This window comes from Aquila chrysaetos, chromosome 21 (genome assembly GCF_900496995.4).
Source record: "Aquila chrysaetos chrysaetos chromosome 21, bAquChr1.4, whole genome shotgun sequence".
NCBI lineage: Eukaryota > Metazoa > Chordata > Aves > Accipitriformes > Accipitridae > Aquila > Aquila chrysaetos.
The window spans coordinates 9,013,986-9,036,926 of record NC_044024.1 but is presented as its reverse complement, the minus strand read 5'-3'; the positions used below and the strand labels follow the sequence as shown (position 1 = coordinate 9,036,926).

The window sequence follows — 22,941 nt, the reverse complement described above, 5'->3', positions numbered from 1 at the left end:
GCGCTGACTGGCCGACAGGGCGGGGCGTGTGTTTTGAAAAGCTACAATGGGCGCCCAGACGCGCCCGGCGGGGGCGGGGCCCGGCGGCGCGGGGACGCCGGTTCGAGTCCGGCGGCGGCCAGAACGAGCCTCGGTGTGCTCTTAACGGGCTGGCGGTCGTGCCCTGCCCTGCCCTGCCCTGCCCTGCCCGCAGGGTGAGCGTCCCTCTCTTCAGCTTCCATCGCGCGGCCTTTCCCGGTGTTTTCTCCCAGCTTGGTTTTGCTGCTGAAGAACGCACTGCGTTTTCAGCGAGCCGCGAGAACGCGAGCCTCTGCACCGTTTTCCGAAAACTGGCATAAAGTTCGTTATGAGACGCGTCATTCTAGTTCTTGGCTGCGTTTCGGTTTTGGACCGACTGTTACCAAGTGATCAAAGTATCTAAGTTTGTGCCTACTGATTTTTATTTTCTGTAATAACAATTACAACACGCACGTTTGTCTCCTACATGCAGGGGGTCTTCAGGGTCTTTACCAGCACCAAACTTATAAAGGTTTTCATTTTCTCCTGGGAAGCAGCAATTCTTTTTCCAGAGTGCTAGGTACAGAAACAGTTAAGATGGAAAAGTTAGGACTTTTCATCATTTCAACTTTCTTAAGTGAGAACACGGCTATACGAATTACTCTCTTGCTTCAAAACGATCAAGGGTAGATGTTCCTAGATAAGCGAGTACAACTATCGCTTATATAGATTGCTCTTCATTATGGTACCTCCTTGCATTTTTTGTTAATCAAGACTGACTCGAGTGTATTCCATTTTTCTACCTTCAGAGATGGTGCGTTATGTCTCATCAGCTGTTTTTGTTGATGCTCACATTTCTTGTATTATGCTGACACTACTAGTGTCCTGGTTTCAGCTAGAATAAAGTTAATTTTCTTCTTAGTAGCTGGTACAGTGCTGTGTTTTGGATTTAATGTGAGAAGAATGTTGATAACACACTGATGTTTTCAGTTGTTGCTAAGCAGTATTTATGCTAAGTCAAGGACTTTTCAGCTTCTCATACTGCCCTGCCAGCAGAGGCTGGGGGTGCACAAGAAACTGGGAGGGGACACAGAACAGGCATCCGACCCAAAATGAGCCGAAGGGGTATTCCATACCATGTGATGTCATGCCCAGTATATAAACTGGGGGGAGTTGGCTGGGGGGCACCACGGCTCGGAGATTGGCTGGGCATCAGTCAGCAGGTGGTGAGCAATTGTATTGTGCCTCACTTGTTTTGTATATTCTATTATTATTAATAATGTTTCCCCTTCCTTTTCTGTCCTATTAAACTGTCTTTATCTCAACCCACAAGTTTTACTTTTTCCTGATTCTGTCCCCCATCCCACTGGGTGGGGGGGAGTGAGCGAGCGGCTGTGTGGTGCTTAGTTGCCGGCTAGGGTTAAACCATGACAGTTAGGTACCTGAAAGGATTTAACAGGCCCATGATTACATTTTAAATATTTTCAGGATTTTTCAGTATGTATTTATATTGAAAAACCTGGAGACAAAATTCCTTGTCTTGTATTACATTCACAGTCCCATGCCAGTGCTTACACTATGATATATTGCAGCCGGTAATGACGCCTTTCTGCGAGATGATACAGAATGGCCATCTCCTCCAAAGATAAACAAGGTAAATAACCTAAAACTCTATTTTGCTTGATTTCTCATCATTAGGGGAAAATTAAGATCTGTTGCTGCAAAAGGAAAAGGCTGTTTACCACCTCTCACTGCCACCATTCACTAAAAGCAACGCCACAATTTTGAGCTTTAATAGAAAACCTGCACCATTCTCCTTGTCTAGCGCTTCAGCACAAGCATTTCGTACGACAGCTGGAGAGTGCCCAAAAGGCAATTCAAGTGACGGTATCTAGCAAAACTCCTAGCCCTGAACGGAAATCGACTCGCACGTATGTTGGCTCTGCTAATACAAAAGCCACCTGCAAAATCTGACTACATCACCAAGCTATGTGGATTTTACTATCTATTATTATTGTAGAGTTATTATATCATGTCCTTGCCATGATGGACAGCAAAAAGCTTTAAATGCTATGTACCAGGATACCGTTAAGGAAAAACTCAACAATATCCAAAACGTGGCCAAGAGCTCAAAAACATCTGCTTCACATACTCAAATTTTTCAGTGCCAGGAACCGACACATAAACTTACTACCCGCCCAGGGTTTACTATAGCCAAGAGAACCTTAATGGGGCTATATATACAAGAGAAAGTAGGGACTGTCAAGGTGACCCTCAAAGGCCCAAGGAGGGTAGTGAGGCAGAGAAAAGGAGTTGTGGCTGTGAGACAGTGTGCTATGGAATAGAATGAGGTGAAAGATGGAAATGAGGAAACGACAAAGACCTGAATTAGAGAAACAGCACAAATGACCATGGCAACAGGGATTAAGAAAGGGGAGAATATGTTAAACAGAGCCTTGGGAGGTTACAGATGAAGGATGGAGATTCAAAGTGTAGGAGGCTGGGAGAATGAGCTAGGTGGGTACTGTCATACAGAGGGGCTGGTGGGCATAAAGTTACACTGTGAATGATGATGTGGGAGATATTTGATAGTATCAGGGAAATATCCCCGTGGGTGAAATAAACACAGCCACTCAAAGTTACAAAATGCCATCAGCCTTAGACAAATTAGTAACCATGTGACCCGTGATAAAAATGTTTTAGCTATCTATTATCTACCTTTCTTCTCCGGTTATTTTTGTTCTTAAAGACGGCCTGAAAATCTCACCTGGAATATAAACTGATGAAGAGATGTCTGGGCCTGCAAAGAACCATCAGCTGTATTTCTGAGAAGTGACAATGGTTGGGTATTAACTCAGATGCTTAGTTTTCAATATTTAAAGGTCAGCACTGTAGCACTTAGCAAGAGAGTAATAACGAACATACTTTAGGCACCTAAAATATTTACATCTGAGTTGTAAATATCTAGCTACAGTTAGATAAAATTATTTCACTACAGTTAGATGGATGGGTACGTGGCAACAGGTAAGTATTGACGTTGACACATAAGACAGTAAGTGCACGAGGGCAGAATTGCTCTCTACACAAATGTTTAGGTTGGGTTTGACAGAAACTGCTACGGCGTAGCAAAATAAGGGTACAGAAGTCTTCTATAGCACTGAGTACCTGTGCCTCAGAGCCGAGCTCCACGCACCTAACCGTAGTGGGGGGCGGGCGGTCTGGGCCAAGCCACCGGCCTGGGCTCTCCCACACGCAGCAGCCGGGCCAGGCAACCCCCGGGGCGGGGGGCCAAGGGCGTTTTTAAGCTTTCTCACCTCTTGGACCCGCGGCTCTACGTCTCCAGGCACAAGGGAGCCCCGGCCCCCGGCGGCACCCCGCCCCCGGCGGGCAGTCCCGCTAGCAGGCCGCGCCCGCCGGTCGGTCACCTCACCTCAGCGGCGGAGGCCGTGCCTTTCCCTCCCGCCTCATGTCTCGCAATGATTTTGGGTTATCCTCGCCTGAGAAGCTCGGCGGGAACAGCAGCACCAAAACCGCACCCCTCCGCACACCCGGCTGGCCGCAAGCCCGGCGGCAAAGAGGCCCGGGGAACCGGGCCGCCCCGCCGCTAGTCCCAGCCCCGACGGCCGCGGGGACGCTCTGCGCATGCGCCCTGCCGCCGCGGGGCCCACCGGCTCGGGCCCGCCGTGCGGGGTGGGCTCCCTGTGGCGCCTGCGCGCTGGGCGGCGGCGGGCGCGCGGGGGGGTGTCCGGGCCGAGGCGCTCGCTCCCCTGCGGAGGCGGCGGCACCGGCAGCGGCGCGGGCAGCGGGACCGCGCGCGGCGAGCTCGTCGGTCGGCGAGCGCGGGTGGGGGAAGCAGGGGCCGCCCCCCGGGCCGCCCCGGCATGGGGGCTCTGCTGGGGCCGCCCCCCTCGCCGGGCCCGGCGCGCCCCCACTCTGCCTGCGGCCCGCCCGCGGGGCCTGTAGGGGCGGCCGCGCCGCGCCTGGCCGGGGGCAGCGGCGGCATGAGGAGCCGCTGCGGCCGCCGGCAGTGAATGGGCGTCGCGGCGGAGCGGGAGGAGCCGGAGCCGCCGCTGGAGCCGCCGCCGCCGCGATGGCTCAGGAGAAAATGGAGCTGGACCTGGAGCTGCCGCCGGGGAGCGCCGCGGCCCCGAGCGACGGGGGCGGCCTGAGGCGATCGAACAGCGCCCCCCTCATCCACGGGCTCAGGTGAGCGCCGCCCGGCCCGGCCCGGCCCGGCCCGCGGCGCCGGGCCCCGGAGCCCCGCCGGCGGCAGCGGGGCCCGCCCCCGTCCAGGCTGCCGGGACGCGGGGGTTTGGCCGCCGCTGCCGGGTCGGGAGCGGGGTCCGCGGCCGCCCCTGGCTGTAGCCCCGGGGGTTGCTCCGTGTTTATCCGGGCCGGGCCTGGGAGGTGAGCTCCTCACCGAGCCCGTCCCGCGGAGCGAAGCGGAGGGTGATGTTTTGGGGGAGCCGTGGGCGTGCGGGGAAACGTGGGCTCCTGAGCGGTGTCCCACGCGGGGAGGGGTTGAGGCAAGGCAGCCCTCGGAAGTGCGGAGGGGTGCAAGAGAGCCTGGGGTGGACGTGCCGTAGCTTTATTAAAACGCTCTGTTTGTTTCCATCCAGGTCTGCTGCGTGTTGTGTAGCTGGGAAACGTACAGTACGCAGCGTCAAGGTTGTGGCTGTTGTTATAGATAAAGTAGCAATCTCGGTGATTTCTGTAAGGGTTCAAGTTCGAGCAAAGAAGAAATCACTGTGCTGTGTATGATTACAACAGTAAATGCTTTCAGAACAATCAGGCGAATTTGGTGAAGAAGATAACGTCATGGGGCCTTGAAAGATACAGAAGTTTTACGTTTTGTGTAAAACAATGTATCAGTTGCCCTGGAGTTTTTCTGGATTATACTAATTTTGTTAGTTTGTAATAGGGGGAGAAACACAAGGTGTTGCTTGGGTATTGCTCTCAGCCTGTGGCAGGTGGTGGTTGCAAGGGGGGGTTGGGCTTTTGCCCTGTGTTCCAGGTCTCTTCAGCTGACAAGGCAGAGACAGTGGCAGTCCTAGGCAAGGGCTAGGGGGAAGGCTCTCAGATATGCGTGGTCTCTCGTACAGTTTTGTGTCTGGGCAAGTTTATAACTCAAAGTGCTCTTTCTTGCCTCCTCTGGGCTGTCGTGAAGTTGGGAGATGCCCCCATCTGCTACGTGGAGTGGCTACCATGTAACTTCATGGTGGTCCATGTGCTGCTACTAGTAGTATGTCTGCAGTTTGGGAGAGCATGTTGACAAAAAACTTTATAAAACATAGTATAATACATAAGTACTTTCTGGTTTGTTTTTTTTTTTAAACTTCATGCTTCTGTAAGGAACTAGATACCAGGTGATGAACAAATCTCATAAAACTTTTGTACCAAAATGCTTAACAGTACATTACAGTTCAGAGGAAGTACTAATTCTTGCCTATTCACTCATGATTTAATGTTAAGTAAACATAATTGTGATTCTTTTACATAATCATAATGAAACAACTATCAGTTTACATTTCCATGCAGTACAGAAGTATTGTGAATGGCAGTTGTTCCTCAGGGACATTTCTGAACAGGTAAACTAATTATGTAACTAAGACAAGATGTTTTTATGATCTCAGCCTTTTATAAGTTGTTTCTTACAAACAGTGAGACCCTTGACTATTTAAGAAAAAAAAAAAAGGCATCCCATAACCATGCTGTAAACAAATGATTTAATTCAGGGTTTGGGCAGGCAGAAGGGTAAGCCTGAGCTCTTGCATTGAAACTGCATACACTATACATTAGGTGTTTATACAAATTAAACTGAAATGCCATTGAACTAATTTGAGGTACTTGCAGTGGTTTGCCTGTTAGTTAGGAATTTTCCAGCAGAATACTGTTTTTGCAAGATTGCAGCTCTTGGCAAGAATCTTCAGTTTTTCCCAGAATGGCTTTGTTGGGGAAACTGAAACAAAAGCTCTTGCTCTTGAACAGCTTGCTTTTTCTACTCTGCCTCCTGTTTTGACTTCTTCGTTAACAGATTTAGTAAGGAGCTTGGGGAATGAGTTACCATAAAAGCCAGAGAAAATCTTTAAGTGGAATATTTTAGATCATAGAAGTTACCTTTCACAGAACTTTTGATTCTTGTTTGCATGCCAAATAAAATTGATTTTTAATGGGAACTTTAAGAATTTTCTGTGAAAGGTAAGTCTGAGATCTGACCAGCTCTGGTGTTTTTGCAAGGGAGATCAAAGGTAAGGATGTTGTAGGGTTGATTTTCTCTCCCTCTCTTCTAGTTAGCACTGAATATTGGATTTAGCCTATGATAATGTGTTACAGAATCGTTCCAACCTGTTTTCTCCATTCAGACCCTGGATTTCAGGATGTACTGCTTGTGTTGTGTTTGCATACCAACCAGTACACTTACACGAAAGAGAAGTTGTAGCTGTTGGCCTGGGCTAGTAAATCTCATCTCTAAATATCACATCATGGATCCCTTAAATTTCTCCTGTTCCACCTCCTATCAAATGGCAACTGTTTGATCTCTTGTGGGTGTAAACGGAGTGAAACTTCTCTGAAAACTGTAAATGATGTCTGGTCATTTGTACTTGATGTTTTAGAGAAAGAGAGTCAATGCATTCTTCTTAGCAAGAAGCACGGTGCTTGTGCTAATTGCTACTGGCTTTTATTTCACAATATAAGCTTTGTTTATTTTTTATTTACAGCTAGGTAAAAGCTGTCTAAAACTTATGTGTCTAAGAGGTGCATTTTAAACTGGAGGATTCTGATAGTGATGTGTCTTGAAAGTGCATTATGATTATCAGTCTTTAGAACAAGGTATTACTATTGGTCAGATTAGTTTTAAGAAACTGTATTTATGTAGTGCTTTTGTTCATCCCAAGTTAGCAGCTGAAACAAAAAGATACAATCCAGCGGCTTGTAATTTGTATCTAATTACAATCTTACATTTGGATCTGTTTGCCTATGCAGTTCCTTGGTGGTTTTTAGGCATGGGGATTGTAGGATTGTGTCTCAAAATTTTTATTCTACTGACCATAAAAATTACTTAATTTCTGCAGTCGCATTCATTAAGTGCTGATCAATGGCTGTTGATAACACTAGTGATGACCAGTGAAACTTGCTTTAGAAATCAATAGAACTAAAGTTGCCTTGAGAAAGGAGCTCATTTTATATCTATAATCCTGTGTTGCTTAAATGGATGTGCTGCCTCCTAGTTAGAAGTGTGACTGTGGTGAAAAGTCTTAGGGCTTTAAAAACTGGTTTTACTGTATGTTTAATTTAACCTCTCCTGGAAAAAAGTTCAGAACTTATTAGATGTTTGTAGTGATAAAAAAACACAATATCTTGATAAATCTTATTCTATTTTATCTGTGGCATTGAAGCTGGTTTCAGTTACTGGCTATATGCCATTTATAAATTTGTTCTGTTGAATGATGTTCAAAGCAATATGCAAGCTGCAGCCATTCCAAACATGATAAATTCCCACGGAAATGATCGGTCGTAACAATTTTCAGTTATTCTGAAGACTCAATATGATTAATTAAAATCATTACTTGAAGTAGCTGGGACTTGGGGGAAGAGCAATTTGGTTTCCACTCTCTGCCAACAAGCTAAAAGAGTTCTTACGTACCTGTCTCTGGAGTGCTTTGGCTTGAAATAATAGCTGTCATAGCATTTGAAACTGAGCTTATATTAAGAGGTACTTTTTGATAGGAAGGAAATGGCGTTTGCATTTGACAAGTGTTTCTTTTCACAGCGATAATTCACAGGTGTTCCAGGCTAACGTTTTGCGAACCCGCAGGAACAGTACCACAGTTATGAATCGTCATAGTCTGGTAAGAAAACTATTAGACCAACTGCATTAGGTCCAAAGCAGAAGTGTGCAAACAGGATTAAAGAAGAAAATGAGATTGTAGTCTGTGAAACTAATACCACATGTTTTCAGAAACAAGGCTCTAGACTGTGACATTAATAAGCTGTAGCTATAGTGAAATGTTATTTATAGACCATTTGGCCTTGGAGAGTACTTATATTTCATTGTGATCATTACTTTGTTTATAAAATGCAAGCAGATGTTCTAAGGTAGAGTAAGAAAGGTAGTTTGCAAGGAAAGCTAATTATGTAGATGTATTGTTGTTCAGCAATCAGTGTGTTAATAATTTCTGGTGCTTAAAAAAAAAAGGTAGTGATGTTCTGATCTTAAATTGTCTTTTATATGGTAATGGCAGAATAGACTGTTGTAATCAACAACTGATATAACAAGATAGAACTGGCTGATAGAACATGAATCTTGAGACTTTCAGAATGAATGATTCCATATCTCTTAGAGATGCTCATTCATGATTTCAACTTTTGTCAGACTGCTGTTATTACAGTTCCCCAAATCTGAATTTTTAAAATATTAGTCTAAACCCACGGTGCTTCAACCCAGAGAAAATACTGCATATCTTGTGTTTTAGTGTCCTACAAATTGTGGTAGAAGGGTGTGATTTTTGACTGATTTAGAACACCTGCACAGGATCACATAGACGGCATGGTTTGCTAACCCTTAAAGGGTTAGGGTACATGGGATAGCTATTTCCTCTAACCGAAAGGAATTTTTGGTCACTTTCATGTAACCAAAATGTAACTTTTTCCCCTAGGACAGCCTTAAGAAACAGGTAGACACAAGATTACATCCAGCTGCATTCAGCTGATTATTAGTGTTTTGGAAAAATTAAGCTATGTTGGGGTGGGAGGGGAGTAGTAGAAGTTTTCTTTTTAGGTATAGGAAAAAAAGTCCCAGTAATGCTAACAGCAATTATCCTGGTTTTTTTAGCTACCTTTTGAAGATGCTTTAGAATAATTTGTTAGCCCCATGTTAATGGTTGTAGAATACTACTCTCCTGTTTTCTTGACTGATGCCCCTTAGCTAAAATTCTGTTTTAAAATCAGGACAGACTACTACTTCAGCAAAGGTTTGCATCTGTAACAGAACTGGGATACTTATGTAAAAGTCTAGGAAGATTGGTGTAAAAGGCTTTCTCCTGCTAGGATATAAAACCTGATAGAATGTATCATGGTATAGATTTCTTTAAACAACAGTCTCTTTCTTCATATATATTTTTAGGGTGGCAGCATAGGGTAAATTTGTTTATGCTTATGGTCAGATGAAAGGAGAAACAAACAAAGGTGAAAGCTCAGTTTATTGTGTCTACTTCTTAAAGATCCTCAATTGTTGGGCAAAAAAAGATGCTAGTTTAGGGTGCGTTGCCTGGAATTTGCTGGGAAGTAGGAGCTAGTTCACTGATGGGCTAGCTCTTCTGGCTGCCCCTAATAGATGTTGCAATCTTCTGGACTGAAGCAGTGTTCCCATCTTCATGGGGTGATGTTCTTAACCACTTCACCTCACTTTAAGGTTATTAAAAGGCATCCTGAAAGTTAACTTTCTTCTTCACTCCCAGTTGACCAGGTGCTGACAAAATACAGTTGAAATTTTACTTATGCTAAAAATCAAGTGCTACATTGACTGCTAGATCAGTGCCTTGTCCACTTTGAAATATTTATTTGAATTATGGTCTAGGTAATGGTTCTGTTGAAGATGGCAGGGAGAATGGAATTGGAAAGAAGCTTAGAGATTATCTCATCCTTCTGTGTTCTTAAACCAGGATCATCCATAGATAAATGATTCTGTGAAGATAATTAAACTTTCAACATTAAGGACCCTAAGCAACCTCACCTGGTATTCTTTCTATAGCAAAGAAGTAAGCATAGGTTTATGATGTTTATAGATTTTCTAAGGAGCGAGATGACATCTACTTTGGTAAATTAAATTTTAGAATCAGTAGGTGATAAAGTGTACTTCAAAACCCACTTTTTTGTATTTAGGAAAACTAATCCAAGTTTTATTGCAGTGTAAGCTCTTATAAAGAGGGTGAAAAGATTCACTAGGTAACTGAATTTAATTTAATTTAGTATTATAAGTACAGCTAAAATTTCATGTTTTGCTAAACTGGGGAAAAAATTGATTAGCATTTGTCTAATCTGTGTTGTGTTCACTGTCATGGGAACAGTGGGAATTGCTAAAATGCTTTGATAACTGAAGGTCATACTCTATGTAGCTCCATCTTCAGGGCTGTTTTGGTTGTCCCAGTTGCTCAGCTGAATTCTAAAATCTTTTCTTTTTTGAGTAGCTTGTCCAAGTCTCAGATTCCAAGTCTTTTATAGTGATGACTACAGGGGCAGCTATGCCATTTTGGCTGGGTCTTAATCTGCAATTTTCTGACGCTACATGTAATTGCCAAGGAAGGGTCAGCTAGGCTCAGTATCTGCTGGTTTTTAACTTCCAGAAGGTATCAGTGGCATCTAGTGTGTAAATGTTTTGGTGGTTTTTGTTTTGTTTGTGTGGTTGGGGTTTTTGTTTTGTTGTTTAAGCCAAACATTTTAGTCTGTGGTTAGCTGTTTAGGTGCTATTTCAGCAAAAGTTGATTTTTTTAAAATTTTATTTATTTTAAGCTGGGTAAATTCCCTGTTAGGGTTCATGGTGTGGCCCCACAAAGGCCTGTGCTGGCAGAAGACAGGGGGCACTGCAGGGACAGCAATGGAAGGGCAGAGGCACCAGGGGCAGGTGGCTGCTTACTTTGGCTGTGCTGCCTGCCAGAATGGCACTTCTGAAACTTTACCTTTAGTGAAAAAGGTTAATCTAACATGCTGGAGAAGGGAGAAGGGGAAAGGTGTTTCTCTTCCATGTGATAGTCTAATAATTTGTAATGGTTTTTACTGAGCTTTGTGCTCTCTTAAAACATTGGGGATTTGAATAGTATGATTTTAACAAATGGGTTCAATCTGCTTTAGCAAGTATCCTTTAAAAGTGACCGAGGATTCTTGTTCTAATTTCACAAGAATTAGAACAAAGCACTACAAACAGGGAAAAAGTGAGTTTTAAGCATTGACAAAGCAAGGATCATGACTTGTTGGAAACAAGATGTAGGATCCTCAGAGTTAGTGGGTTTAGTTAGTGCATTAGATCCTGCAGAGGAACACTTAAACTGTTGTTCTGTAATTTTTATTTTACACTGTGAGCCACTGGTTTTGTATATATTCTATTAATGTCAAACCTTACAGCATGTGGATCACAGTCATAAAATTAAAATATAATGAGTGGAACAAATGCATTTCTACTGTGGAATGACAGAGTGAATAGGCAGGAATGTACTATTGTCTAAATCCTTTTCTCTGTGTGAGAATCAAGGTCAACTCAAGGTCCACATTGGCTGGTACAGCTTGGAGGAATTTTTATTAGGTGCACAGGATTTTTGGGAGCCCAATATAACAGTAAATCTGACCTAAACTGGACTTAAGTAGCAGCAAATCAAGACATTATAGCTGTTTGACTTTAGTAGCATATATTATGATGACTAAATTCTGTGTCGTGGTTTAACCCCAGTCAGCAGCTAAGCACCATGCAGCCGCTCACTCACTTCCCCCCAACCCAGTGGGATGGGGAGAGAATCAGGGGGCAGGCGGGAAAGAAGTGTAACTCGTGGGTTGAGATAAGAACAGTTTAATAGGACAGAAAGGAAGAAAATAATAATGATGATGATAACAATAATAAAATGACAATAACAATAGTAAAAGAATTGGAGTATACAAAACAAGTGATGCACAATGCAATTGCTCACCACTCGCCGACTGATGCTCAGTTAGTTCCCGAGCAGCATTCTGGCCCCACCCCGGCCAACTCCCCCCAGTTTATATACTGGGCATGACATCACATGGTATGGAATATTCCTTTGGCCAGTTTGGGTCAGGTGTCCTGGCTGTGTCCCCTCCCAACTTCTTGTGCCCGTCCAGCCCTCTTGCTGGCTGGGCATGAGAAGCTGAAAAAACCCTTGACTTGGTATAAACACTACTTAGCAACAAATGAAAAAATCAGTGTGTTATCAATGTTATTCTCATACAGAATCCAAAACATAACACTATACCAGCTTCTAAGAAGAAAATTAACTCTATCCCAGCTGAAACCAGGATATTCTGGCACAAACATTAGACATCCTCTCTGTGAGTCTGATAGGCTAATATCTTTTGTGAGAAGAAGGGTCTGATGTCTTGATGGTTTTTTAGTTTTGTTGTTTTGGTTTTTTGGTTGTTTTTAGAAGGAGGATTCTGCATATATGAAGCATTAATAGTCTGTGATAACTTACCATAACCTTTTGTTTAAGACAGCAAAATCTTTGTGTTCTCCATGGCATTGATTAGAAGATGGTGCAGTAAATGGTTAACTGAATGTTTGTTAGTTCTCCAACTTTAGCATGATGAAGAGCTCTAGTAATGTTTTGTGAAGCCTCATGCTGCATAAAGTATATAAACACTAAGTAATAATGCAAACCTTACATGCTGAACGCACATCCATTTTAAAAAGACACCTTGTTTTTTGGAGGGATTGTCAGCTTACAGAGGAGAAGTTAACCCTCTATTCCAAGTTTTAGCTTTGAATTTTTGATCCCTGAATGGATTGTGACAGAAGTCAACTGAGGGTCAAACATTTGAGGGATGGGAAAGGAAATTATATTTTGAGTAAATAATCACTTTTAATGACTTGGGTTTGAGTATACAGTTTTAGATCATGGTATTCCAGTGAGATCTTGATGCAAAACTGACAAAATTACCAGAAGACCATCTTTAGTGACATCCTCTCCGATTTCACCTGAATTGGTGAAGCTCTTGAGAAACCATAAGGAAGGTATTTAACTCTTTGTTAGCCTTCTAATAGCTGATTGTTTTCACCTGTCAAAGTACTCGTTTATAGGCAGACAACAATCCAGAAACCTTTTTGCACAATGTGTTGGTTTGGCTTTGTATTTTTAAAGGATCTATTTGGGAGCCTTCTGGATCACTTAAATTAAAATATTCTGGATCGCTTAAATGAAAGTATTTATGCAACCATATGTATTAAGGGTGGCAGCGTGCTAGTTAAGAGCAGCTTCATTCTGTAGAAAAGGCTGTGAATTCTAGTTGCCTGGAAATGAAGTGAAAGTCAGGCTGATACAAATTAGCATCTGTGAGCATACAAAGCACTATAATATGGAAATACATAATATGTTCTTGCAAGCGATTAATGTAGTTTATATATACTGAGAATGTTATAAATGGTTTGGGTTTTTTAATTTACTTTTTTTTTTTTTTTTTTTTAGTTTGGGATAACACTATAGAGTGGTTACTAACATTCCTGCACCTTTCCCTTCCTCCTTCTGTAGTTTCTAAGTGTGTTTCAGTTGTACGTGGCTTTGTTTTGCAGTTTGTGCCATCATCTCCCATCCGTATTCCTAGCAGCCGTCTTCATCAGATCAAACAGGTAAGCATAGATTCTAATTTTTTTTGAAATTTGATATTTTTTTATAGGTGGTTGGTTTTTTGGCAGTTAATGTGTAATGTCCTTCAAATGGCTATAGATTTTACTTTGAAACTGTAGTATAGTCTGCTGCAGTCTGTCATTTCAAGGTGTTTTCGAAAGTAAAGGCTGTATCTTGTCAGCAGAGTTCTAAATTTCATGAAGTCAAGGCATCTTATAGTGAGAAGAAGATTTGAGCAGAAAGAGAAATCTTAAAATGGACATTTTATAAAGGAAACCTTTAATGTAAACCCTTAGGGTGAAGTTTCACCAAGTTTTTGGCAGTAGTGCCAGCATAAATATTCAGGTCCAATAACAAAGTGTTCCTTAACTTGTGTTGGCACAAGACTTTTGTGCAGCCAGCAAATCAACTGGATAAGGAAGCACTCTGGCTAAAAAATAGTTTGGACTCTTCTGGCTAGGCTATTTTTCATCTGTATAATTTTCTTATTCAGATCGCTGTACTTGTGCTGTCACAGCATGAGCAGAGGGGGAAGGGCTCCAGAGCAAACACTTAGGAAGGGAGGGGGAGTGTGGCAAATATCTGAGTAGGCTTAAATAGCACTGCTACCAGACAACAGACCGCAGTCTAAAGACTCAAGTTTTAAAATTAACAAGCTCAAACTCTTGTGGCTCCTCCATTTTAGATGTCGACTTTTTGACAGTAGAATGTTTATAAAATTGGCTTGAAGAGGCTTGATTTTTTTTTTAATAATTTTTTTTTTTTTTTTTTAGCTTGCTAGTTTTCAATGGGTAGGCTTGATTTTTACAGGATGAAAAGTAAGAAAACAATTTAATGCTTCGGACAGCATTTTCAGGGTATGATGTCTGAAATGATGGAAGGCACTTCTGCTTTACACCTCAGATATTTAAGGTGCATGCATAGGAATCCTGAAGAAAGTAACTGCTTGCTTTCTTTATGTAAATAATTTACTGGCTTAAAGAGACTCTGAAGCACTCAAGTCAGTTGTAGAGCTGATTTTGTCAATATAAAAAAGCTTAGGATTAATATGTAAATGTGATGAGAGCAAGGGGATGAACTACTGTGGCTATGTTGCTATATTACTTGAAGTAAAGTTTGAAAATTCAATTTTTTTGAAAATACTTCTGTGCTCATAATTGTTCCATACATTTGTTAAAGCGAACAATGACATTTCCTAATTTGTGTTTGATCATTAAATTCACAAGTTGAAATTCCATGTACTGTATACTTACTGGCAAAGATGGGAATCTGTGTGATTTATTTCTTTCAAATCTTAGCAAATAATCACACAGTTGGACTATGTTAGTAAGACTCTTCCTACATATGATGAAGACTGTGAAGATGTTTAGTTGAACTTTTATTCTTGAACTGGACTGAATTAGCGAGTCTACTCATCCACTCAACAGGCTGGATAGCATTCAGTTAGTTTTAAGGAATGGTGTCTACTGAAGAGGAGATTGAGTCAAGTTTGTACTTTAACTTGGTGTTAATGTTTTGTTTAATTTTGCATCTTCGATCTGTTTTAATAATATTTTATGGATGTTTTAGAAAAAAACCACTACATCCCAAATTCATTGTGTACAGTGCACTGTATAGCAAAGGAAATTCTGACAAGTGTCTAGTTAGTTACTAATCCATAGAATAAAGCTAGAATCCAGCCATGCTTCTGAGGATTATCTGTACTAGTTTCCACTTTTTGAAGTACTATTATGCAAGACTCATAAATATACTCTAGCATGTGCAGAATTTTTAGTTCATTTTATCATTGTTCAGTTTTGTAACTACCTCTTTGATAGTAATGAATATAAAAAAGCTGCTTGAGAAACAACCAACTCCCATAAGCACTTCTTATGTGATGGTGTCTCTTCCTACATCTCTTTCCCATCCTCTCCCCCTCACTCCTTTTCATGTAGTGAGAGCTTAAGTTTATTGTTGCTTGACCAAGTTGAATTAAATTTTCCACATACCAAATTGAAATGAAACGAGCTTTTCTGATTTGCTGTAGCAAAGCTTTTTTTTTTTGGTCTTAATTTTTCATCTGCTAATCTTTTAGGAAGAAGGAATGAATTTGATGAACAGAGAAACAGTACGTGAAAGGTAAGCATTAAGGCAATCTAGAATACTTAATGCATTCTTCTATGGGCCTGGGACAATACATTTCTTTTCTTCTTTATAGAGAAGTGCAAGTAGCAATGCAGATGAGCCACTCATGGGAGGAGAGCTTGAGCCTGGTAATGCATTTGTGCTTTAATTGTGTTTCTATTATCAGTATCAGGACACTAGAGACTCTCTCATGTCAACATTTTCTTTTATAGTTTGACCTACAATTAAGGTGTTAGTATATCACTATTTTTGAGCAACAATTTTTCACACTAACAAGGCATAGAATTATCAGTTGTTCAAGGATACATGTGGGTTCCTTGGGCTGGTATGTCAAAAGAAAATTGCATGGATGTCTGCCTGTTCAAATTTTCTTCTGTGTTCTGATACTCACCAAGTAATGTTTAAGGCTTTTTGTTGTTGTTGAGCGTAAGCTCATAAATGGCTACCTAAAAATTATTAATATGATGGAGGAAAGCTTGGGAATCTTACTCAATTCCACACCAATCAGTCCTTTTCATGTTAAGGTACTTGCTCATAAGATTAATTATATGTACTATTTACAGAGCGACAATGATTTTGAAAAATCATCATCGCCAAAGCAAGTAGACTTTGTCCCAGTTTCTCCAGCTCCTTCACCTACCAGAGGAATAGGGAAGGTGAGCAAAAAGTGGTAGTAGTGGTTTTATCTTGAGTAGTGCTAAATAAATTCAACCAAATTAGTAGCAAAACATTAAGCCAGCTGCTCCATTCTACCTCAGCTGCAAATAAGAAACTAGAGAGTAAACAAAAAAAACCTTAAAACCCCAAAGCAGAAAATACTAGCTAGCAGTTGCATATCTTGTGGATGTGCATTTCTGTGGACTGTTCAACTGTTAATCTGTCATTAATAAACCTTATTCTTTATTTGCCTTCCTCTTGGAATAAGAGGAAGGGGCATACATTCTTATTTTATGAACCATAGTCTGTTTAACCAGACTATGGTGAAATAAATCCTTGTCAACTTGCATGTATTCTGCATGAAAATGGAATCTGTCCAATTTTTTGCTTTTTTTTTTCTCAGTAACAAAAAGCGGTATCTCAGTATACCCAGCCATATTTGATTGGTTGCTTAATTTGGTAGTGGGTTGCTATCAGTTCACCTGCAATAAAGATGAGTTGTTACCATATGGGTGTGATACAGTGTTTATATGTAAATAACGCAAACTGTTTTACTCTCAGCAATGTTTCTCACCATCTTTGCAAAGTTTGGTGAGTAGCAGTGGGTTACCTCCAAGTCCTAGCCCAAGTCCAACAAGGCGATTTTCAAGGTAAGTACGAGATCATATCAATAATAGAAAGTTGGTGTAGCTTGTTCACAGTAGGCTTTTGAAATACCAGAATTTGTTATGTACATACTTGATTTCTGATCACAAATACAGCTTTAATATATTAATGGAAACTTTAGGTTTTACAATGCTCTAAAATATTTGTTAAAATCCTCATGTCATAGTGTTGGGAAAGTGGGCTGCACTGTGGCATCTCTCTTCTCAGTGTATCTCTATATTGCTCTTAATCACATCTGAAGTAATTGAGTTGAATTCTAAGGGGAAAAAAACCCCAAACAAACAGATCTAGGGTTTGTTACTGATTCTGGTTTTAGTTGCATGGGATGTTTTGAGTGATGTGGGCATACAATTAAATTTTATTAGGCCCTAACAGTTCAGCAAAGTACTGCCTGTCAGCTGAGAACTAGTCAGTACCTAGATATGTGCTTTTAGACTCCCCCAGATGTGAAATAATGTGATTAAACTTTTTCTGTTAAGGTCTTTCTTCAGGAAAAAAAAACAAAAAAAAAAGGACTGACTTTGGATAAGCTGTTTTAATGCCTCTTTTCTTAGTGTTTTCCGTTTAGCAGTTTGTTATCTGAATATCTTTTGATTCTTTATGTATTTCCAGGCTTCCTTTATTAATGGTGATAAGTATAGCATATGCCTTCTTTTAGCAGGAGAAGCCAGAGTCCAATTAACTGCATTCGACCAAGTGTTCTTGGGCCAATAAAAAGAAAAGGTACAGTATTTGGTTTTGGCTAATATGCCAATGTGTTAATTTTATAATAATTCATATAGCTTTCCTCATAATTCTGTTCAATTGGCTGATACTTCAGAGTGACTAGAAATAGTCAGTATTACAGATGACCAAATAAATGGAACTGTTTGTAGGGATAAAACAAATAGCTAAATTAGCTTTTACTGTTCAGTAAAACTAACAGTTGTTCTGCTCTTATGCCTCTCCATTGCTGTAGTCATATAGATCTGATAAGAAACTAATGTAACCTGCTTAACAAAACAAGAAATACAACTATTGGTATATTTCACAAATAAAAAATTTTGAAAGTCCTGGCTAACTGAAGCACACAGGTACTGTAGATTTAAAATCATCCTTCAAAACCAAAAACTGATGCAGAGAGCTGATAGATACCTTAGAGCTTTTTTGGGAAATGTTTCTCTTATCTTCCTACGTTTTTCTTCAAGTTTAGCTCCTGGTTATTTTATTGCATCTGTTTTTATATCTTCATGATTCACCTTTGTAAAAGAACACTTCTGGCTCTGAGACAGCTTTTAAAATACTTCTATCTGAGTTCTGTCATAGCCTGTTTAAGCGTGTATCTTTCCTCTCTTCTAGTGTATTTGGAAATCAAAGTCAATATATAAGTTTAGTGACAATCCTGAACTTTGTTTTTATTGATTGCAAGAGGGAAAAAAGCTTTCCTTATTCTTAGCTGCTTTACTTTGGTGGAGCTAGGCAGTGAACTGATAGCTGAATAAACTGAACCAAAAAGATTATTCTTCCCTACTAAGATATCTGTATCTTCTGTACTAAGATATCTAAACCTCAGTTCATAACTCACTAAACTTTCCTGAAGCTTGGACTAAAATGTTTCCAAGAAATAGACAGCCTTTAAAATTTCAGCATCTAACGTCTATGTTTTGCATATAAAATAACACTCTATTGTAACAAGTTTGAACCTCTATTCTGTTTGCTCTGTAGAATGACATTGAAAGTAGATTTTAGTTTAAATGAGTAATAATTTTTATCACTTCTTATCTCTTACCAAAGGTGTAACAGAGATAGAAGATCATCCAAAAAGATTATTCCAAGGATCCACCAACATGCTTTCCCCTGAAGTTTCACATCAGGCAGACCTTGGGGGATGGTAAATGCTGTGCTATTTATTGTGTCAATTTCATCATAAGCACTACAACTCTTTTTTCATCTAGCTATGATCATGCTTGAAGTTTTTTATTATTATCAATACAGACATCCCGTAATTCTGAAGCACTGAAATTATCACACTAAACAGGCGGTAATATTCACTATAATTTTACAATTTCTAGGACTGACTGTTAACATGCTTTATGTATATGGGAGTTGAGCATGTCTAGGAAAAGATACCTCATAGCTGGCAATTTTTGCAGTGTAGTTTCACATTGCAATCAAATGTGAATGCTAATGCTTGTGGACGGATTGGGTTTTTTTTCTTCTTTTTTCCCCTTGCTCTTAGTCATATAGGAAAATTAGTCTGTCTGACACTCCCTGCTGGGAGGAGATAAAAAGTACTACATAAAAAATCATGACTTGAAATAGCAAGGGATTTTGATTTAGTATTTTAGTCAAGACGTTAATAATACATAGGGTGTGCCCACACAACTATCAAGACAGGGTTGTTCACAGTACATTTGTCCTTTTTGCTTCTCGGCCAATGTACATAGCTGTGCACAAGCTTTGAGCCCATTGCACTGGCAATAATAGATGTTTTAACGGTACTTTAAAAACATACCTTTTTGCACACCCTATTCATCGTTGGCATGGCAGTGCAGGTTCAGTTGCTGCAAAAAGTTTGATGCTATTGCTGATGATAGATCACCTATAGTTATAATTTTTGTCCTGTGAAATATGTAGTGAATGGTACAACTGAAGTGTGTGCAGTTCATCATTGGCTTTCCTTACAAAAGAGGCCTCTGGATATATGCTAGCCCAGGACCTTGTAGGAGATGGGGTGAAGCTTGCAATGAATTGCTCAGCCCGATGCTTCTAATCTGTATGCCATTTCTGGGTGAGCTGAAGGAGGAAATTGGCAGAATGTTATCTGTCTGATTGGAAGTGACTGCAAGGTGTGTAGTTGCAGATTTATTTCAAATCATAGGGCTTACAGTTCCTTCAAAGATGTACGTTTGTTTTTAAAATGCCTTTATAATGAATGGAGGCTCGTATTTGAAACTTACCAGGAAGAGTAGCTCATTTCTTCTATCTTGATGTTACTCTGTTTTCAGTCTGTCGTCACATGCTCTTGATGACAACAGAAGCAGTGCAGGCTCTTCCTGTGACTCACCAGCTGAAGTCGGCACCAACACAGACTCTCCAGTCTCACTTTCTGACCCCAGATCTCCTTTTTTACCAGTAGATCTTGCGGCTAAGTTACCTATCAATTGAGAAGCAGAAGTCTGCTAATGGACACCAAGAAACAGGCTGGACATCAATAAGACTTTCTGTTGTGTGTAACTGATTCTGTTCCTCATAGGAACTTTCAGAAACGTCGTTATTTCTAGAAAACTTCCAGAATAGTTCCTTGAGGAGGAATTCACGTTTCTAGTGATTTGTATGACATTTACTAAAATACAGTAAGCATTTGAATTGCAAACATATTTGATGCTAACATCAGTAAGCAAGCTGTTGATTTACAATGAGTATTGTCTTGTTGGCCTAAGTTACAAATACTGTATGTACATTCTGCTTGTGGAAGACTTGGCTTTCCATCAGCCACCAGGCAGTGTCCTCACTAATACGAAGTGGTGCTTATGTAGTAACAGATAACTTTCACATTTGTCCTCAGTTTGAAACCAATGAAGCAGCTTACTAATTTGTTTTTATTTCCCGAGTGTTAGATATTTATATTTTTTGTTCTTCATATGAAAGGGGGAAGACTAGGTGGAGGGAATCGATTCTTGTCTTCTATTATGATTGGCTGTTAATCAATTCTGTGTTCTAATAGATGTCAAAAGGACAAGTTGGTGAATTGTCAACTTAAATTTATATGTTGGATTTTATTCATGATCATGACTGCTGTTGTGACTAAATTCAAATTAAGTGTGGATGGTCTTCTGGGTTTTTGTACTGTAGTTTTTGTTTTTTTTCTTCCCCATTTAGATGATGTATTAGAGTGGTAGATCCTCTGTTAAAGGTCTTTTAATAGGGAAAAGTAGTAATCATGTTTGGAACAAAACATTAAATCCTGAGGTTTTAGTATTTAGTACTTCAGAAGTGCATTATTCTAACAGACAGTATTTGTCCTCATATATGACTTTTGTTGGACAAATACAGTGAGGAATTGTGAATGCCTTTTTACAGGCTGAGGCGATCAAACATATTTAATATGTGTTTAATCTCCTGATGTTGCTTCCTCAAACAATGGCATCCAGTTATTTCTGCTGTTAAACTTCAGATGCTGATTGGAGGCCTAGAATATTGTAATCTGAGATGTTTCAGGATTCTTGTACTGTGTTTGAAAAGTCAGTGGGTTGAGGCATCCTGATCTCAACTCTGAAATTCCCCAGACAGGAGGAAAAATCTGCAAACCCCACCATAGACAGCTGTTTCGGATTTTCCAGTGGCAACCTCATTTTGGCTGTTGACTCCTGTTCTGCAATTGAACTTTCCCAGCTGTGTCCCCATTTGTATATGTGTATGCATCTATACTATGTGGTTTCAAGCCTTCTCTCCAGAGAGGTTAATAATGAAGCAAAATGTTTTATTTTTAAACACTAAATCTTTGTAATGTGTAATAAAGTGCAAAAAGTACGGAAACTTCCTCAAGTAGGAGAAAAGCCCACTCTGAACTCTGCTGCAAAAGATTCACATGGATGAAGCTTTGATTGACAGCAGTCATCAAAACTAGAAATGGACGACTCGGAGTGCAAAGGCCTGGTGACCTGGGGACCAATGACCAGTTTCCGTATGTCCTTATTGTAGAATGAAAATAGAATGTATTTAATAGTTTTACTCAGTTCAAGTAAGATATAACATGGTTTACTTCTGATTTCATTCGTCTTTAAATTATTGTAATAGTCAACTTACTGATTGCAGTTCCTTTTTAAATTCAGGCTGCCTTTCATCCCTGTGGCAGATGGACAAGCTTGTGTTTAATGTCTGTTTGCTGTCTGTCTAATACGGCATAGTTTCATTTTGCAATTTCAGGTATGTGCCAAAGAGTTGCTGTGCATTCACTCTTTTGTGGTGAGGGCAAGACTTGTTTTTTTTAAGTCTTGCTTATTTCTTAAGAATGAACCTCCTGGTGTCTCTTCCAGTCTTTTTGAAAGATGCATCAGTAGAGGGGTTTAATAGTTGCGTGTGGGTCAACTTGTCTCTTTTCTGTGGAATATTTATGCTATTTTTCAAATAAGTGCCAATAAATGGAAAAATAAATGTGTTTTGCTGTTTCTGCACTCTGTTAGAGAGGTAACCATATTCTTGTTTTCATCTGTGATTAAATGTTTTTCTTTTTAAATCAGAATATCTATTGTAACCCACTTCCACCCAGTCTAGTTTACATTTAAGTTGGCCTTAAAATCTGCAGCAGACTTTTATGTATTCCTGGTGCAATGCTATCTTAAAGTTCTGAGACAGTTCTAGGAAAACTGAAGAATAAACCCAAACATTTTCAAAAGACTAATAACTAAACATGTCCCTAGTTTATACCTAAAGGAGGTCCTGGTGAAATAGTTTGGAAGATAGAAGCTACAGCTGGCTGATGGACAGTACTGAGGCTCTTACCCCTTGGGAAGAAGCGGGGAGTCTTTGTGGTTTGCCTTAATAGGGCAAGTAATGCCGTTGGAGGAGAGAGAAATAGTTCTCTATCTGCAGTCATTCCTTTCCCTGCTTTTCCAAAACAGAAATCACTTTGAACTTGTGGAAGAAGGCATCTCAATTTCTTGTCTGTCCATGTCATCAAGAAGCTGCAGTTTTGTGCCCTGGAGTCGAGACATGTATAGGTTTTTTTCCACTGAAATATTAAATTTTGAAACCAAATTATCCTGCAAAATATGTATCAGGATTCAGGGAATTAGGGTGTTATACAATGTGCATAATCAACCCTGTACTCACATAGTAGCTCATGCTGTTAGTATTACCTCTGTTCTACTAATTCCCCATTTACTCATGAACAATGAATACTGAAGCTTTGCTTGATTAAGTGTCGCGGTTACAGGACTGTTGCATATGATGTTCCTTAACTGATCTGAGTTTACATTACAAGTGTCTGTGCCTTTTCCTCTGAGAAGAAATGGTCAGCTTTCTTGTCTTAGGCCATATTGTAAGTATTATGATCTTATATATTATACTTTATATATATATATATAAGTATATATTATCATATATAAACTTTTTTGTTCTGCAACTCTTTCGGGGCATACAGCTGTTCCTCTCCAGGATTCTGCCACTC

General features: G+C 40.3%; 2 protein-coding genes across 4 annotated transcripts; one reads left to right on the top strand and one right to left on the bottom strand.

Moving 5' to 3' along the window:
• Positions 1 to 418: 418 nt before the first annotated feature.
• On the bottom strand, positions 419 to 4,000 carry LOC115333880 (translation initiation factor IF-2-like). The gene is made up of 4 exons (XM_029997436.1): positions 3,978 to 4,000; positions 3,428 to 3,934; positions 2,765 to 2,822; positions 419 to 573 (listed from the first exon to the last, which is right to left on the bottom strand). The coding sequence occupies exons 1-4, from the start codon at positions 3,998 to 4,000 to the stop codon at positions 481 to 483; spliced, it is 681 nt and encodes a 226-aa protein (XP_029853296.1). The 3' UTR covers positions 419 to 480.
• Positions 3,948 to 21,930, top strand: LOC115333492 (P2R1A-PPP2R2A-interacting phosphatase regulator 1). Of its 3 annotated transcripts, none has more exons than XM_029996465.1 (10): positions 3,948 to 4,203; positions 7,769 to 7,847; positions 13,289 to 13,345; positions 15,418 to 15,461; positions 15,541 to 15,595; positions 16,031 to 16,123; positions 16,686 to 16,774; positions 17,449 to 17,513; positions 18,564 to 18,660; positions 19,778 to 21,930. In XM_029996465.1, exons 1-10 carry the CDS (start codon positions 4,088 to 4,090, stop codon positions 19,935 to 19,937), a joined length of 855 nt encoding a protein of 284 aa, XP_029852325.1. In that variant the 5' UTR covers positions 3,948 to 4,087; the 3' UTR covers positions 19,938 to 21,930. The 3 variants fall into 3 exon arrangements, with proteins under 3 accessions (XP_029852325.1, XP_029852323.1, XP_029852324.1); XM_029996463.1 differs by having other exon boundaries at positions 3,961 to 4,203; positions 17,452 to 17,513; XM_029996464.2 differs by lacking the exon at positions 3,948 to 4,203 and adding an exon at positions 4,483 to 5,585.
• The last annotated feature ends 1,011 nt before the right edge of the window (positions 21,931 to 22,941 follow it).

Excerpts from the sequence above, each read along its gene's own strand:
- LOC115333880 (XM_029997436.1), bottom strand. The coding sequence starts at position 4,000 with ATGCCGCCGCTGCCCCCGGCCAG. Across the intron at positions 2,823-3,427 it reads GCACGGCCTCCGCCGCTGAG|AAATACAGCTGATGGTTCTT; the intron begins GTGAGGTGACCG and ends GTCACTTCTCAG. Across the intron at positions 574-2,764 it reads TTCATCAGTTTATATTCCAG|CACTCTGGAAAAAGAATTGC; the intron begins GTGAGATTTTCA and ends TTCTGTACCTAG.
- LOC115333492 (XM_029996465.1), top strand. The coding sequence starts at position 4,088 with ATGGCTCAGGAGAAAATGGAGCTGGACCTGGAGCTGCCGCCGGGGAGC. Across the intron at positions 13,346-15,417 it reads GTCTTCATCAGATCAAACAG|GAAGAAGGAATGAATTTGAT; the intron begins GTAAGCATAGAT and ends CTAATCTTTTAG. Across the intron at positions 15,462-15,540 it reads AGAGAAACAGTACGTGAAAG|AGAAGTGCAAGTAGCAATGC; the intron begins GTAAGCATTAAG and ends TCTTCTTTATAG.